At 34.9% G+C, this 17136-nt stretch overlaps 5 protein-coding genes across 6 annotated transcripts; all 5 read left to right on the top strand.

Annotated features, from left to right (window-relative positions):
* Window positions 1-498: 498 nt before the first annotated feature.
* On the top strand, window positions 499-2718 carry LOC114519420. Its single transcript, XM_028539546.1, has 4 exons — window positions 499-1130; window positions 1258-1584; window positions 1682-2005; window positions 2135-2718. Exons 1-4 carry the CDS (start codon window positions 710-712, stop codon window positions 2485-2487), a joined length of 1425 nt encoding a protein of 474 aa, XP_028395347.1. The 5' UTR covers window positions 499-709; the 3' UTR covers window positions 2488-2718.
* Window positions 2719-2912: 194 nt separating this feature from the next.
* Window positions 2913-4486, top strand: LOC114519341 (40S ribosomal protein S15a). Its single transcript, XM_028539462.1, has 4 exons — window positions 2913-2978; window positions 3557-3694; window positions 3965-4044; window positions 4260-4486. The coding sequence occupies exons 2-4, from the start codon at window positions 3565-3567 to the stop codon at window positions 4437-4439; spliced, it is 390 nt and encodes a 129-aa protein (XP_028395263.1). The 5' UTR covers window positions 2913-2978; window positions 3557-3564; the 3' UTR covers window positions 4440-4486.
* A 412-nt stretch (window positions 4487-4898) lies between these two features.
* On the top strand, window positions 4899-10449 carry LOC114519523 (cytohesin-1-like). 2 transcript variants are annotated; one of them, XM_028539665.1, is made up of 15 exons: window positions 4899-5114; window positions 6055-6131; window positions 6745-6809; window positions 7059-7116; window positions 7428-7546; window positions 7678-7758; window positions 7912-8024; window positions 8107-8180; window positions 8259-8333; window positions 8569-8680; window positions 8762-8838; window positions 9106-9174; window positions 9316-9400; window positions 9527-9596; window positions 10008-10449. In XM_028539665.1, exons 1-15 carry the CDS (start codon window positions 5048-5050, stop codon window positions 10081-10083), a joined length of 1218 nt encoding a protein of 405 aa, XP_028395466.1. In that variant the 5' UTR covers window positions 4899-5047; the 3' UTR covers window positions 10084-10449. The 2 variants fall into 2 exon arrangements, with proteins under 2 accessions (XP_028395466.1, XP_028395467.1); XM_028539666.1 differs by lacking the exons at window positions 4899-5114; window positions 6055-6131 and adding an exon at window positions 6605-6664.
* A 228-nt stretch (window positions 10450-10677) lies between these two features.
* On the top strand, window positions 10678-14861 carry LOC114519312 (cytoplasmic phosphatidylinositol transfer protein 1-like). The gene is made up of 10 exons (XM_028539429.1): window positions 10678-10896; window positions 12377-12525; window positions 12813-12901; window positions 13099-13106; window positions 13187-13258; window positions 13367-13465; window positions 13536-13595; window positions 13738-13833; window positions 13913-13976; window positions 14069-14861. Exons 1-10 carry the CDS (start codon window positions 10852-10854, stop codon window positions 14206-14208), a joined length of 822 nt encoding a protein of 273 aa, XP_028395230.1. The 5' UTR covers window positions 10678-10851; the 3' UTR covers window positions 14209-14861.
* Window positions 14862-15020: 159 nt separating this feature from the next.
* LOC114519484 (alpha-(1,3)-fucosyltransferase fut-1-like) lies at window positions 15021-16924 on the top strand. Its single transcript, XM_028539623.1, has 2 exons — window positions 15021-15597; window positions 16248-16924. Exons 1-2 carry the CDS (start codon window positions 15039-15041, stop codon window positions 16856-16858), a joined length of 1170 nt encoding a protein of 389 aa, XP_028395424.1. The 5' UTR covers window positions 15021-15038; the 3' UTR covers window positions 16859-16924.
* The last annotated feature ends 212 nt before the right edge of the window (window positions 16925-17136 follow it).

Here is a 17136-nt window from a genome sequence, read left to right as displayed (position 1 = left end):
GTTGATGAATACTATACTGGATTATAATATGTAGTATATTCAAAACTTGGTACCTTGGCAATAAAATATTAGTGAAGTTGAATATACTGGTATATGGGAATAATGGGATACTGGACTGGGGCAATGAAAATGTTAGTCCAGGTCGAACATACCCAGATAAGGTATACTCAACCGTGGTGCTAAATAAATAAGAGAACGTCAAACAGCCATATAAGGTGTCTCAACCTGTAAAGACGAATATACAGATATATGGTACAAAAGTTTAATGAAGGTTGCATTGGTGATTGGTCGAATTGCTTCGCACACTAGGCCTCTGCTGCCTGTACCGCTTGTGCAAGTGCATTTTTGAGATGCTCAAGCATTTGAACGTTTTCAAAAAATATTTTAAAAACGTAAAAAATCTGGCCATGACCTCATGACTCAGATATGACTCCAGTTCAATTTATCGATACATAGCTCAGTGGTTCCCTGCGGTGTCGCAATCACAATTCGCAAAATTTTGTCAACAAAACAACTTTCGCTTTGTTTCAATTGACACAGTTAATTGACACAGTGGAATGCTTTATATCTAAAGAATATAACATTTAAAATGGAAAGGAACTAAGGGTTTGTTAGCTTTAAATGGAAGTGATTGTTGTCGATCCCTTGAAAAAGTATTAATCCTGGGGCTTGCGTAAACGTGTGTTGAAACCTGAGCAGTCTTTGAGGAATGTTTTTGAGAAATTTTGTTTCAATCGAAATGTCTTTTTTGTTGATGTTTTTATTTTCAAACTTTGTCTCAAAAGGGACGACGGCTTTATTTTTGGATAGGAATAAATTTGATTGCGAGAGAAATACGACAGTACCAGGTAATGGTATAAAGGTCATCCACAGTAAACCATTTCGTGAAAATGGTACTGTCATATTTGAGGCGTCGTTGATTAGACAGTTTGCCTGGGAGGATCCTATGTGTAAATGGTCTTATGATGTAGAAGACATTATTGATACCAAGAGTGTTGAATTATCTCACAGTTCAAGTCTACGGTGGATTTTTTCGAAACCTGGATTAAAAAAAGTGTCGGTGACTGCAGAGTTTCAATATTTGGGGAAAGAACAAAGATTAACGAATTGTACATTTGTCAATGTCACAGGTAATATATAACTATAGTGGTTGTCATTTTGTCCCTGAACTGAAACTATTTTACGTACACACTGTTTACAATTTTGATTTTGCTCTATTTTGAAAATGTTTAAATATATTATAATTTCTTCTTCCAGATTGTGAACTTAAACTAGGGCTTGTTGTCTCCACATCATCTGGCCAGAAATACAACATCGATCAGAAGCATTCTAATGTCTATATGGATGCGCCAGGACAAGTTGATTTTAAGTTGTCTATTTTGAAAGTTGACATGTACTTTGTTTGCCGAGATTTATCTTTTCTTTGGGACTTTGGTGATGGCAGCGATGCTTCGGGAAAACATGTGAGCCATTATTATAACAACACTGGAGTTTTCTTTGTGATTATGCAAGTTTTCGATTTTTTTGAGGATCTTGATCACAGGAGGTTCATGAGAAATATTACAATGAAAATTAATATTAATGGTAAGAACAGCTTTTTGCTATATATTGTGAGAACCCAGCTCTTTCAGTAATACAGACTATGATATGCATATGACATGCTTGATTTTTCGTTTTATAGATTGCCCTCTCAAGGCAAAAATTATGGTCGCTACCTCATCAGGGTCATACAATATAAGTCAGAATCATACTGATGTCTTTATGAATGCCCCAGGACTAGTGAGATTTAACCTGTCAATTTCAAAAGTCCAACCCTACTCAATTTGTAAAGATTTATTTATTTTCTGGGATTTTGGTGATGGTGATAATGCTACAGGAAAACATGTTCAGCATCATTATAACAACACTGGAACTTTCTCAGTGGTTATGAGAATACTCAAAGGCATTGAGTATCTTGGTCAAAGAAGGCTTATTAGGAATATTACAATGAAAATTCACATCAAAGGTTTGTCTTTGCTCATAGTTAATCATAATGTTTTCTTTCATAACAGTATTTACTTAATTTTCTAAAAGAAAGCATATATAAGTGCCAGGTAACTTCTTGGAAAACTTTATTTTCATATTTATTTTCTAGTGAAACATGATTCATCCCAAAGCTCAAACACTGTAATAGATGTTTCCTTGGTTCTGGCAATATTTTTCACATGCTTTGTGTTTGTCCTTTGCATTGCTGCGTACTGGTTTCGAAAACGTCTTCACAGACACATAGAAGTTGCGAGGTTCGATTTCCGAGCATCTGAGCTTCAAAGCAGTTACGACTATGCTGATGGTGCACAATGTTCTGGAAAGGTCTTAAATGGCAAAGGATGTATAAATAGCTTGTCCTGTAGAAGAGGAAGCACCGAAAATTTGTTAAATTTTGCTCCAAATAAACATTACTCATCTTGCGAAAGATTTGGAGGTAAAAATCTTCATGAAGACCTCTGATTGTCAACATTAGATACTTTGAAATTGTACACATTCAATGGACAGAAGACACACGGTCTGTCTGTTTGATATTGTAGGCAACCTAAAACTAAGCATGCACCAACAATGATATTGCACACTCACTTTTGGGCTACTGTTGTGTTGGGTTAAATAAATTGAATTATAAAGAAGTATATGTTAAATAGAAAATATGAAAAAAGTATGAAATTTATGTATTGCAATAAATCTAAATTATTACAATTTATTTTTGTAGTTTATTTGAGTAAAGACATAAGGTTACAGTAGTATTTTCAGATTGATGCCATGCATCAATATTGGGTGGTTTTATTATTGGTCCAGTGATAACTTATAACCAAAGATCAGTGTGTTCGTCTGTTCGAGCCATTTTATGGACACTATCATGAAGTATCTGATCTATTTGAGCGCGCGCTTTGTCCGATGGGAAGAATTTCCTCTCGTTCTTTTTATTTTGAACCTTGTCGTCTGAGAAGGTGAGATTTATATGTGTTTAAAATCCTTCGTGATCTTAACCTTTTTGAATTGCCTGGTCGAGCGTTGACGCGCATTTAAAATCCTTTATTGTCCATTTACAAAATCGGCGATGTTTCGTTGCGAAAAGTCGTCATCGTTTACCAAAATCCGACTTCAAAGTGAATCAATTTTTGCCAATTATAATTCTATATCGTGGCCAATGGTGTCGTGATTTTGTTCCTTCCCTCAAAATATATTGAGATTGTAAACAATTGCATTTGTTGCTAACATACAAGTATACAATATTCCCATTTATTTTCAAGCTCCACGTACTATTAAACCAAGGCATGGAGATTTCTCTGAGCATATATTATATATAAATAAGAATGATAGAATGACTATGTCTTTCCTGTCTGCATTGATGTAGCAGAATAGTTGTGTACATGACTGGAAAGTGTGCAAATTGTGAGACCGAGCCACAACGTTTGCCACAAGATTCAGTCTGTCACATAGCTGTTTGTTTCTGACACTGTCTTTGAGATTTCTGACACAGTCCAAACTCCTAGGCTAAACATATTCACACTTTCCCACTTTACAGCAGAAACAATGAGAATTAGTGTGCTAGCAGACGCACTTGTGTCCATCTGCAATGCAGAGAAACGTGGAAAGCGGCAAGTGCTGATTCGACCAGCTTCAAAGGTCATCATCAAGTTCCTAAGTGTAATGATGAAACATGGTATGAATACTATCCTGTTTTCCAGAGAGTTATGTACAATTTCATGGACAACTTGTGCCATAGATTAATTTCTTATCCCAGCGATAAAAAGGACATTTTCTGACACACAGGCAAACTTTGCATTTGCACTAATTTAACTACGCTCTTTCTAGCTCTTGTAGTTTATCTCCTTATTACTCAAAATTAGTCTAAAGCACAAGTCATCCATTCCATAAACAAAGAGTTAATGTTTATATTCTTATTTCAAGTGTACAAATTATTTTTCTTCAGGGTATATTGGAGAGTTTGAAATAATCGATGATCATAGGGCTGGAAAAATTGTTGTCAATCTTAATGGCCGCTTAAATAAGGTACATATCTCATTTTTTCTCTATTCATAATAAGTTATCTTCTAGTAAAACTTTGTAGTTTTTTTAGATGGATATTGGTAAATAAATGGTGTGATACATCTCCTTATATGATCTACATCACACCATTTATTTTCCATTTATTTTCTATTGTTTTTGATGTTCCCAACCTCTTGCTAAATCTGTCTATTGACCTCATGATAACTATCCTTTTCCAGTGTGGTGTCATCAGTCCTAGATTTGACATCTCCGTTCGAGATATTGAAAAATGGGCGACAAACTTGCTGCCATCCAGACAATTTGGATCGTTAGTTTTAACAACGTCAAGTGGCATTATGGATCATGAAGAAGCGAGGAGGAAACACACTGGAGGAAAAATTCTTGGCTTCTTTTATTGATAGCTGATTTTTTCTTCAAATGTAAAATAAATCCTTCAAACAATGTGGCCTGTGTCTTGTTTTTCATTGTGTAATTTTGGAACATAGAACTGTGGATATTTGTAAATTGCCTGCAATGCATAAATCTCCTCTTGGCTGCTAGCCGTTGTGCTGTGAATCGATTATGAAGTGATTTGAAAAGGAAACTAATGGAATGGTAACCTTGATTGGCCAAGCGAAGCATGATTCTGAAAAAATCAACAATCAATCTTGTTCACAGGAAATTCTTTCTCTGCCTCCATTGGAGAGCGAATTTGCTGGGGAAAGGTGAGTAAAATATCACAATATCTCTTCAGAAACTGTTCATTATAAACCGTTCAGGGTGCAAGCGACGGTACTTACAATATCCCGGAAGTTATTCCCTGCGCAAGCGGAACTTGTTCCCCCAAGGTTTATATTTTAATATATGGTTAGAGAATGGCGACAATATGACTCCCGGAAGCTTGGTGGTCGTTTCCTAATAACTTTTCTATCTGCTTTTGCGCTCGTTCGCCGACAGCTTGGAGTATTTTAAAAAGCGTACAGGGAAGATTTGATCATGATGTGATGAAATAAAAGTAACTTGAAATATGCCAAGCATGGAAAACGAAACAAAAACAGCGCGTGTCGATTCGATTGAGGTTGACAACCTCAGCGGTAAGTGAGAATTAACGGCATGTTTCTGTCCTTAACAAATATAAAGAAAATTTTACTCTCGAAACCTCTGTCCTTTAATATTGACAGAGGGTAATGATATCGCGTAGTGTAGTTTTGATAAACAGAATGCTTGTATTTAGTCAAATATCGTGACGCAAATAGTTGTAACATCGCATTAAAACTTTCTAATTTTCTTTATGCCACTAATAACAAATTAGTGTTCACAGTCGGCATAGCTTAAGTTTTTTAAAATTTTAGCCCCTTCTTGTCTAAAACTATGCCTTCTGTGCCGAAGAAGATTGTAATTCCATGATCTTTGGGTATTTTAGATTCTAAGTGTCACAAGCGTGTTTTATATTGGCTAGGATGATTAAATCGTATGTTATAGAAAGGTGCTAATTGCCCTAATCAGGTTAACTTTAAAAATATTATATTTATTAGAAATGAAAGCAATTTCAAAGCATGCTCATCTGAGATCTGACAACAAGTCCCATATTTTAAAAACTGCGTGTCCCTCGTGGATACATATATGCATTAAAACTTTTCTTTCTAATTTCCGAGTACTTGTCAAAATTGTCAAACTTTTTGGAAAGGAAATTTTTTTATCTTTCCGGAGTTCAATGCACAACCATGTATTCCAGCTGTGTTTTGTTGTGATGTTCAAAGGCTTTGTCAAAATGCTATTTTTAATTTTTCAAAATGACGATATTGAGTTGTCATAGCACCAGTAATTGGTGATATGGCAAGGCACATAGTTTAACCATTCAGGAAGGGAATGTCAACAAGGCTGTTGTAGTTCAACAAGGCAGTGGTTTCGTGATACCATAAATGTCAATGGGAAAAAATTCCAGCTTAAACCATAACAAAGAGTCTTTGTCGAGGTATGAAGAAATATCATAGCAAAGCCTTAAATATATTACTCTGCTTTTAAAATTTCCAGACAAACTAACAGCAGAAGAGATGAAGCTGCTAAAGAAGTTGAGAGAACAGAAGGCCATTATCCTTGCTGAAATTCAGGTACAGTTTGCTTCTAATTTTTATACACTAATAAAGCAATATACTAAACATTGTTGCCTAGTTAAACCTAAAAGTTCCATAACAACTCCTATTCATGCAATGTTGACAGCTCTTTACTCCAGACAAGCTTTGCATTGATATAAAAAGCACTATTCCAATATATCCCAGAGTTAAAACAGTCATTATATGTGTCATCAATTTTAGGAGATGATATCATTCTTTCCACTGTGCTTAAAATAACTCATAACCCAGACAAACTTTTATATAAGTCTGATTTTTTTCCTAAAAGCCATAAAATGACTTGTTTACTTAGCTTACTCAAAGATTAATTTGAACATTATCTTAAGAAATTTGCATGCATGCTTTGTTGATGCCAGTAATCTTCTTGCATGGCTTCCCAATACATAATTGAGAAATGATAGGGAAATGAGGTTTTGAAAATGAAACCAGGAAGTATAATTACAGACCTTTGACTTCTTGTTTGTTTCTTAACAAGAATGACTTCTGGTGAAGATGAAGAGTATTTTCCATCTGTAAGGCTATGATGATGCTGCCATTGTGAGGCACCAGAATATTTCTTTATCTTATCATATTTCTGTTCTGCTTTTAATAGCAATTGAAGTCTGAGATCAATGAAGTTCAGTCACAAATGGAAGCTGTTGAACAGCCTGATGAAGGGTATTGTTACGTTGTTTTTTTTCCAGCTGTATCTACAAACCTAATTGACATTCCTCGCATTCATGATGTAATGTTAGGCTATGTGTCTAAAAAACCCGGGAAGTTTTAAAGTAAAGTTGAACTGTACATATACCTATTCTTAATAGTTATAAAGTTTATCACGTCACCTGTCAGCTATGTATATTTCATCTTGCAAACCCGTAATCATATCTTCCACACAAAGCATGAATTGATGAGTTTTTCTTTTAGGACTAACTCAAAACAACTTGCTATTGGGCGAAAGAAATTCAACATGGATCCCAAGAAGGTGATTAATTGAGAGTATAGACATTGCATTACCTAAACAAGTATTCTCCATTTGACCAATGTTAGTTCCCATGTAAAAGATATATAAACCCCTTTTGATGAACTTCCATGTGACAATGGCCACTACTCATATCCCTGGTATATATACCACTTGACCGTCCTTGATTTAACCAGTAAAATGAACTTGAATGCCATGGATGAAGGTAGTTCTGGCCTGATTCAGCCAACGTCTACCTGTAGTTATTACACTGAACATATGTCATTGAAAATCCGGAAGAAACAACATACAATTGGTGTGATATCTTTAATCAGGGTATTGAGTATCTCATTGCAAATGATCTGTTGAATGATACTCCTGAGGATATTGCAAAATTCTTGCTTGAAGAAGACGGCTTGAACAAGACGATGATTGGTGATTACTTGGGAGAAAAGTATGGATTATTGAATTATGCTCTGAAAGTGAACATGATAAGGCTCTGGAAGTGAACCAAAAACCTTATTCTGTTAATTATTTTATTTCAACCTAAATATGGTTTACTAAAACGTTTAATTTTTATTGCAGCAAAGAGCCCATGTTGTCAGTCTTGCAGCATTTTGTTCAGCTTCAAAACTTCAAAGATTTGTTGCTTGTTGAGGCACTAAGGTTTGTTTATTGACTGAAGGGTGAAGTTGAAAGGTGCTGGAGTCTTGCAGATGTCAATGCTTACCCTTTAACCTCCTGAAATGTTATTGCCTTCCTGGTAGTTTTTTTGTTCACTGATTTCCAGACTTCACAAACGTTTGTCTGCCTTTATAGAACATTCCTATGGAGTTTTCGTCTTCCTGGTGAGGCTCAAAAAATCGACCGAATGATGGAGTGTTTTGCCAAAAAGTATTGTGACCAAAATGAGGGTGTCTTCACCTCAACAGGTAACTCAAATATGTTTTCATTTTCAAGTATTTTTAAACAAACTAACCATATTAAACTTGTCCTTCTTTCGTTGTTTTTTAGACACTTGTTATGTTCTTAGTTTTTCAATTATTATGCTGAACACAAGCTTACATAATCCCAGTGTAAAGGATAAGGTAATGCAGGCAAGAAATGGGGTATATTTTTGTTTAAATTAACACATATAATTTTTATTATAAGATAATCCTTTTCAGCCAACTGTAGACAAGTTTATCTCTATGAATCGTGGTATAAATTGTGGGGGAGATCTTCCTAAAGATTTATTAATAGTAAGTACAGCAAGTTGTTTCTTTTATTCACGTTATTGAGGAGCTGGGAGTTAATTCCATATCCAGAATTGATATAATTGTTAATGGATAGAATTGGGTAATTGTTTAGGGTGAGGTTTAGGAATGAAGTTAGGATTATATTTGTGGATTGTGGGCATGAAATTACTACCTCTGGATAATTTTGAAGCTTATGTAAGCCATATGCAAAAAGAATATAAGTTTGTTTTGGTTTCAGAGTCTGTATGAGAATATTAAAAAAGAAGCGTTTAAAGTCCCAGAGGATGACGGCAGTGACATAACTCGAACTTTTTTCAATCCTGACAACGAAGGGTACCTAACAAAAGAAGGTTGAAACACTTTTCTCATATATATAATCGCTCTTCAAACACAGATCTTTAGAAAGATCTAAATTTACATTGTTTCTTTAGGTGGTCACCATAAGAATTGGAAGAAACGATATTTTATTTTAAAAGATAATTGTTTATATTACTTCAAAGATGTAAAGGTAATTGATTACAATTTCTGTGGCTTCTGAACAATCTGACCAGTTTTAAATTTAGTGCACTTTGACTCAGGGATATCTTTGTGTGCTTCTCTGATCTATTTGAATGAGTTGTATACCCTGAACTTTCTACACTTATAGTAAAGCTCAGTGGTTGCACGTAGACCCAAGCCTTGTAGATCTTTTCCCCTTCAGTTGCTTGCTTAAAAATAGCAGGACTAGGCTGACTTTGGGTTTCTTTAAAACTCGACTGTTTAATTTCTATTACAGGATAAAGAACCCCGTGGAATTATCCCGTTAGAAAATCTTCAAGTTCGTGAGATAAATAGCAGTAAACCAGTAAGATTTTGTTCTACTTTTCAAGAACATTGCATCTGTTGTTGTGTGTCGACGTTGCGCACAATAAATCATCATGTTTTTCTGAGCAAAGGTCTTCCATTTCAAGCACAACTCTTCAAAGCTTTTTTTTTCATTTTACAGTTCTGTTTCGAAATTTCCGCCTCGGAGGAATCAGGGGGGATGATAAAGGCATGTAAAACAGATTCCGAGGGGAAAGTTGTCGAAGGTGAGATGGTGCTAGAGGTTGTGTTCTTTTTCACCTTTCTTTGTTGGTATTTCTGAGTGTAGCACTATTATACGTCGCTTATTATATTGCTTGCTTTCTGACGCTATTTTTTTATTTATTCTTCAGGACGTCACGAATCTTACAAGATTTCATGTGAGACAGAAAAAGAACGAGCGAAATGGATGAAATGCATAAAGTAAGACTTTGGATAAAATTCTGTCATTTTCTTTCCTAATGTTGTATTTAATAACTGGGGAAGATGGGAAATTAGCTTGACCACAGTGGGAGTTAGAACCGCGATCTTTGGTTTGCTAGACCAATGCTCTTCCAATTGAGCTACTAGATCAAAACGGTTGGAAGATGTTATATTTCGGAACTCAATCTAGTCTCTTCCATATCTGTGTGTGTAAAAGTTATGATTGTGTGTATATAATATTATCATGCATGATGGTGCGACTCTGAATTACCAACCGGACAAGCTGCAATGTTAGCTTGACCATGGTTAGGAATGGACTGCGAGGCCTCAGGTTTCCTAGCCCACCAGAGTCGATAGTAACACACGCATTCATTACAAAGTTCTGACACTATGGTTTCTGTTCGTTCCTAGAGCTAGCATGGTAATGGATCCATTTTATGACTTCTTGCAAGCGAGAAAGAAAAAAGCTACACAGAAACTGTCCTAGTTAAAAATTCACTACATTTTAATATCGGGACATGTAGAAAAAATATATTCGCATCACAGGGGAGGGCTAAGGATGTGCTCATTCAGCACAAATACGGCACATTAGGACTGGGGACCAATTTAGGAACATCGTGTTTACGTCAAGTAAATCAGCTCAGATTTTTACCCTACCAAGAAGATAAATGGATTATAATAAAGATAAATATTTTAGACCAAGGAATAATATCCTCATTCAACCATTTTTAAACTTCGCTTTTGGAGAATATCTTCGCTTTTCATATATCATGGTTCCTAATGGCAGAATTTGTAAAATAAAATAAATAATCATATCATAAATTAACTCTTGTAACAAATACTAAATAAAGAACAGTAACAAAGAACAAACATATCGTATTTTTACAATCGTATTTGATATAAGAGCTAGTACAAAGCAATCGCGTTCCAGTGTCGAGATATATCTTGATTTTGGTTATGACGTCACATGACGTCTCCGCGGAGTAGCAATGTGTTCATCGGTGATTTTAAATGTGCAAGAAACGGTAGGGCCTGCGAATTAGGGCTTTCTCACACCTATACGCAGGCTAAATCGCGAAAGTTTGTAGAATTTGTATAGAGTAGGAGAAGAGATTTGCGCGTGAAAGATTTTATCAAGAAGTTTTATCTTTTTATTTCAATTCCTCGAATGGAAAGACGTCTAGCGTGATGGTACACGAAACGGACACAAAGGAAACAACACTTTATTAAAAGCGGAAAGAAAGAAACGTCCAAAATGATCAAAGAGTATCGTATTTGTATGCCACTCACTGTGGAAGAGGTATATTATAAACTATATTTCAAATACGTGTACTTCGATAATATTTTACTTTATTGGCAGTGTTATATATAATATTTAGATGATGAGAATTTCTTTTAGGCACTTCGTTAACTATGTTACGTTCTAGCTTTAAAGTAGAAAACATATTGTCGTTTAATCCGCGGTCGTTTTGTGATGAATCTTGAGAGTTGAAACAAGGCTTTTTCATTTTCATAATCACAATAGTCGATGTGATATTTTCCTCACGTTGTTTCTAATTCTTCTTCAAAACGTCTTTCTATACTTTAGTTGTATTTTATTAGCTAATTGTCCTTTTCAGTTCAGTTTGGTATTCAATAGGGTACGGGTTGTCATCTCTATGCTGTTGATTTGACACGACAAGGTCACCGCGTTCGTAAACATTAATATTTAACTGTTTAAATCATCTTCATTTGCGCTATATCCTTTGCTCGTTTAGGATTTAATTTTTAGCATTCTCCTGTGATTCCTTCAAGGCCTCAAGTTGCCAAAACACAACATTCCTAGAGGGATTTTTTTATGAACGCTTTAAAACGGTGTCAAACTGTTCAAGTATTCGATCATTTTATCCTAAAATTGTCAACAAATTCATGATGTTATTAATGTGGTTAAAGAACATTAAATACGTCTTAAAATCAGCACTAGACATGTGCATATTTTAATATGTATGTTGTAATTCTTTATTGTCTTCAAATATCACCTGTCGTTTAAGTACTTGTAAAAAAAATGAACAAGTATTACGGTGTCTTCATGGCTGGGAGATGATTGCTTTATTTGGCTAGCTTAACAATGTTTGGTCAAAACATTAACAATCTGTCTTGTTTTTTTTATTGCAAACCTTATTGAAAAAACCCATATCGTTTCTATATCTAATAGATGTCATAAATTCATTTAATATCTAGTAAATTATAGACGATTGGAAAAGTAAATTTTATCCAATTTGCATTGGAAATTATATTGCATGTTCATATTTGTTATAACATTACCATAAAAGACAAAGTAATATCTTTTGTATATAACTACTGCACATAGTTTAGTAATGGATTTTCTCTACCCTGAAAGACCTGTTTTTGCCAGAGATAAACTGAATATATATAGATAAGCTGAATGGCATAACCTTTGCTCTCTTTGTTTAAAACAAGGAAGTCAAAGAGCTGTCTGTGACGATGTTTGGTTTATTTAGTCAGAAATCTGAAAACCCTGTTTTGAACATTGCATTTTGGTCACAATGAATACAATCATAGATTATAGAATTTTTATTATACAGATATATATTTGTATATGTCGCACGCTTGGAAATAACCTAGCTCTAGTGGGTTGTAGTCCTTCAGAATTTGCCTTCAGGGAACTTCAGAACTTCCTGGGCATATCCCCTCATCTTAGTTGCACTATATAACAGGAATCTGATATCAGCTAAACCAGGCCTAAGTTTCAGTTAAACAAATAATGTTATATTCTCTAGTACAAGATTGGTCAGCTGTACATGATCAGCAAGCACAGTCATCAACAAAGTGAGAGTGGTGAAGGTGTTGAAGTTGTAAAGAACGAAGCTTGTGAACATCCTGTACATGGGAATGGACAATATACTGAGAAAAAGATTCATTTATTTGGGTATGTTTTGCCACCATGACCACAAGGTTATTCCAACTAGAGCCAGTTATACGTAGGACGGATAGCCCTATCCACTATAACTTTATTATTTTTCAAGCATTTTTGCACTGGTTGAAAAAAAATCACTAGATTGCGCTATCCAACCTTCGTACAACTGGCCTAAGCATGTTCTTTTTTCGTATGGAACCTTACTTTTAGAAAGAACATGGTATGCCATCTATGAATGTAAATTTTGGTTAGAGCTACTGTTAAACAGCATCTTATACATATAGTTTTCTTGTTTTCAGGCGGTTACCTGCTTGGGTGAAAGCATGCATACCAAGAGTATTTTACGTAGAGGAAAGAGCTTGGAATTTTTATCCCTACACAATTACAGGTGAGATTAACCTTTCTTTATTACACAAGGAAACTTTGATGACTAATATCTGCCCAAAAGCCATCATTTTTCCTTGAACATTTAACTTCAGCAAGTGGCTAAAACCCACAATTGTTCTTCGGATATTCTGTTAAGTATTTTTTAAACCAACTGCATTTACTTTATTTTTTATGTCATTTTTGTTGGTGGTGACACAGACTACACAGTAAGTTGTTATTTAGCAACAACTGGTAGCCAACTTTAATACACCATGATTCCTCAATAATGGATCTCCTTTTTGTTTAGTGCTCTTTTGTTCCACGATTTTCCATCCACATTGAGACTGTTTATGAAAACAATAATGGATCAAGTCAAAATGTTAGTTCCATTGTGTTGTGCTAATCTTGGATGACGAAGCACAATACTGTTTTGACCAAATCCCTTCTATTTAGCACCTTGAGAATATGTGTGGTTCTTTTTTTCTAGGCTTTGAAACAAAATAGTGAAACACCAGAAATCCATGAGGTGGATTTTATAGACATTGCCTATGATGAATATCCAGAGAAACATTATGTCAAAGAAGAGGTGCTTACTCTTGTGAAAATGTTGTTTTTTTTGTAGCAAGACACAAACAATTTTCTTTATCTTTTAATAGGACTGCAGGTATTTTAAATCAAAGAAAACAGACAGGGGTCCATTGAAAGAGGGATGGAAAGTAAGCACCTTTGGTACTACTTGAGCTCATGTGAAGGAATTTATTAATTAAAACTTGTTGTGCTTTGTGAAGGAAACTACTTTGGATCCAAATTCATGGAAAATACATCTAATCTCAAGTAGATTAATTCGGTTCTTTGTAGGATTCAACAAAACCAATCATGTGTTCATATAAGCTGGTTACTGTATCCTTTGATGTCTGGGGCTTACAGTCAAAAGTAGAAAGCTTTGTTCACAAGGTAAGTGTGTCCTTTGTTTATGCGATTTTAACCAAGGTTTGCTCAGTGACGATGACACTGTATGCTTGTTTGCGTTTAGGGCATTCGAGATATCCTGTTGGTTGGACATCGACAAGCATTCTCTTGGATTGATGAATGGTGGGGTATGTCTCCTTATTGTTTCTTTAATACGCCATGACTGACGTTCATGCAGCAAGGATAGTTTGACTAACAGATTGTCAACTTATGGATTTAGATATGGAGGTGAAGGATGTTCGAGAATATGAAAAACAACAACACCAGGAAACAAATGAGAAGGTCATTGGGGCAGGTCCCCAGGCCTGTTCGGAATCCACACCAGCAGGTGCTGGAAGACACCATTCCTCTCCAAACTAATGGTTTTACCCCAGTTCTCAGATTATTTCTACCAGCTTTTTATTTACTCTAAGTATATATATATATTTATCTACTGCAATCATATTGAAGTGTGCAAAAATTCACTGAAGCATTTATAGATTTGGGTAGAAGAAAACTTGGTTCAGTGAATTTCTCTTGGAAAAGCATTTACTTCAGGCTCGTGCAAAAATATATGAATTTGATTTAATTGTTTTTTAAAAAATTACTTTTCAAGTTCAAATTCTGTGATATTTGTAAATTGTAAAAATATATAAACAGAACTTTTCAAAATACAGAAAATAGTCTCTTATTTGATAATATATGGCTTTGTATCAATCTTGCAGTTAATTGGTTAATTAATTTCCTTGGAAATAATCAAATTATTTACACAAACATAGAGACTGCCTGGCAAATACAAAGCATTACAATGCCTTATCGGCTAAACAATAACCTACAAACTCAGTAATTAAGGTGAAGGTTAACCCCTAGAGTTTTAGGGGCAGTGCCTTTGCTGCACCTGTGGGAAAGTTGGGGATCAAGTTATGGAAATTTTTTCAAGATTTCTGGTGGACAGATGCATGAGCTTTTATTACAGGATAATCATAATTTATAAACTTCCAAATTTAATTAACCCTCATTATTACAAGATTTATATGGTCATTTTGGAGTAACAAAGGGTAGTTGTGGTTAAATTGTAGTATCAGGGAATTTATAGGAATAAATTGGGATATTGAAAGTTTCAAAAGTTGTGTTCATGATACTTCATGTAATTCAAGCGTAAGAACATTTTTTTAAAAAAGATATTGTGTAATTAGTATCATCAATGGACAATGGTCGTGAAGTTTTCTCGATTTTGTCGCATTAGTAATCGACGCTGTGTTTTAGTTTATATCTTTTTCCTACTCTTTTGTCTCTCCTTCCTTTGGTTTTTCGTTCATCAAACAATTCCGGTCGAATACCATCATGTACGGTTTGGTGAGCATCATGAATGTACAAGCCACAAATTTATCCCGAAAGTTGCTGGACAAAAAAGATTGATTTTATTCTACACGACCATATTTGATCGTGTTACAGTATTTTACCCGAACGAACTTCAGTGCTGTGAGCCATTTAACTGTGAAATTACAACCGATAAGAGCAGGTTATTGGAAAGCGATGCAGTTGTCTTTCACGGCCGGGACCTGCCTCTTGGAGTAAAAATGCCTAAACAAAGAACAGCTAAACAACGTTGGGTGTTTTACAGTATGGAAAATCCGTTTTATTCAAAAATCGTCACAAGCGATTATAATGGCATGTTTAACTGGACAATGACCTACGAAAGACGATCAGACGTGTACGAACCTTACGGATATTATACAAAAATTATACAAAGTACGCCTATAAAGAAAGGTTAGTATTGTAAACAAGTTGGATTATGTGTTAGTTTCCACGTTGTTCGATGGCTTCGTTTCTGCAATGGCTATACGAACAATAAAATAATGTTGCCATGGATATGAACAGTTTTCAATACACCCTCTGAGGGCTCTCGTTTTCACATTTATAAAGGCTAAGTTATTGCAAGTAATAATCAGTAACATAGTAATAATCAGTAATAGTTCTAGCTGTTATGTATAATTATTCATCTGTTTAGAAATTTATTGTTCTCACAGTCAATGAACAAATATTAGCATACTTGATTCAACCTATAATCAATGATTTTGACCAGGGGTGTCTGAACCTGAGGTTGGGGGTAGCTTCCCCCACTCCCTCCTACTTAAGTGAGTTACAGCCCCTGCACCTGTGGCTAAGGTACCGCATAGTAATATTGTATATTTTTATATACATAAAGCTATGTTATAATGCTGTGACTGCTCTTCACAATAAAACCGACTTGTACTTTGAGTTTAAGATTCCTTTCCATGTATTTACTTAGGTAAAATGAATCCTTTCTCCGTAAACTCTGTCTCCACCACCCTGAGGCCTGAACTGTTTCTAGTAGGCCGCTGTTTTTGACAAAAGAACAGGCGATATGAAACCGTATTTTTTCCATATTTTTTTAGATGTGAAACCAAGAAACTATGCGGAAGGTAAAGACAAGTTACTTGTGTTTGTGAACGGGAATTGTCAAACGGTTGATGGTGCGAGGGAGAAATTCGTTCGTGCTTTAAGTAAAATTGTTAAAGTAGATGTTCACGGCAAGTGTGGGGGGATATTTGGCAGACTGACTTGTCCAAGGAATGAAAGATGCCAAAAATTGTTGAGACGTTTTAAATTTTATATATCGATTGAGAATGGTGTCTGTGAGGATTATGTAACTGAAAAATACTGGAATGTTCCATTTAAGATTGATGCAGTTCCCATTGTGTTCGGCTTCAAATTCTTTAAAGAATTGAGTATTCCAGGTTCCTTTATTGATGCTACCGCTTTTCCAAATCTGCAAAGTCTTGTTAGTTATTTACAATACCTTGACAAGAACGACACTGCTTACAATGAGTATTTTGAATGGAGGAACAAATATCAGACAGCTAACTTAGAACCCTGGCCCTGTCGCTTATGCAGGATGCTACATAATAATTCATTACCTATAAAAACTATTAAACTAGACCAATTTCTGAATCCAGATTTGGTTTGTCGAAAATTAAAAAGAGAGGATATTCATATCAAATTCTGATATATTTATGTACATAATTTTCGTATATTTTTTCTCAATTTTATCATATTTAAGATATAACTATTTTCTTGTAATGCAACAATCTTCAATACATTACAATAGTATTTTATAAGGTCGGATTTCCACTTGCAGAGAAATCGTTCGCTCGCGAAATATTTGCATATTTTCGTTTCAAATTAGAACAGCCAAGTTAAACTAATTCATTGCTTCTGTTAAAATTACAAAAAAGCTAAAATTCCTTCGTATTTTGGGAAAGAAATTAGCATACGATGCTCAAC

The sequence above is a fragment of the Dendronephthya gigantea genome, unplaced genomic scaffold (genome assembly GCF_004324835.1).
Source record: "Dendronephthya gigantea isolate DGI-Jeju-01 unplaced genomic scaffold, DenGig_1.0 000013F, whole genome shotgun sequence".
Taxonomy (NCBI): domain Eukaryota; kingdom Metazoa; phylum Cnidaria; class Anthozoa; order Malacalcyonacea; family Nephtheidae; genus Dendronephthya; species Dendronephthya gigantea.
Note: the sequence above shows the minus strand (reverse complement) of the source record. Positions and strands in the feature narration are given on the sequence as shown.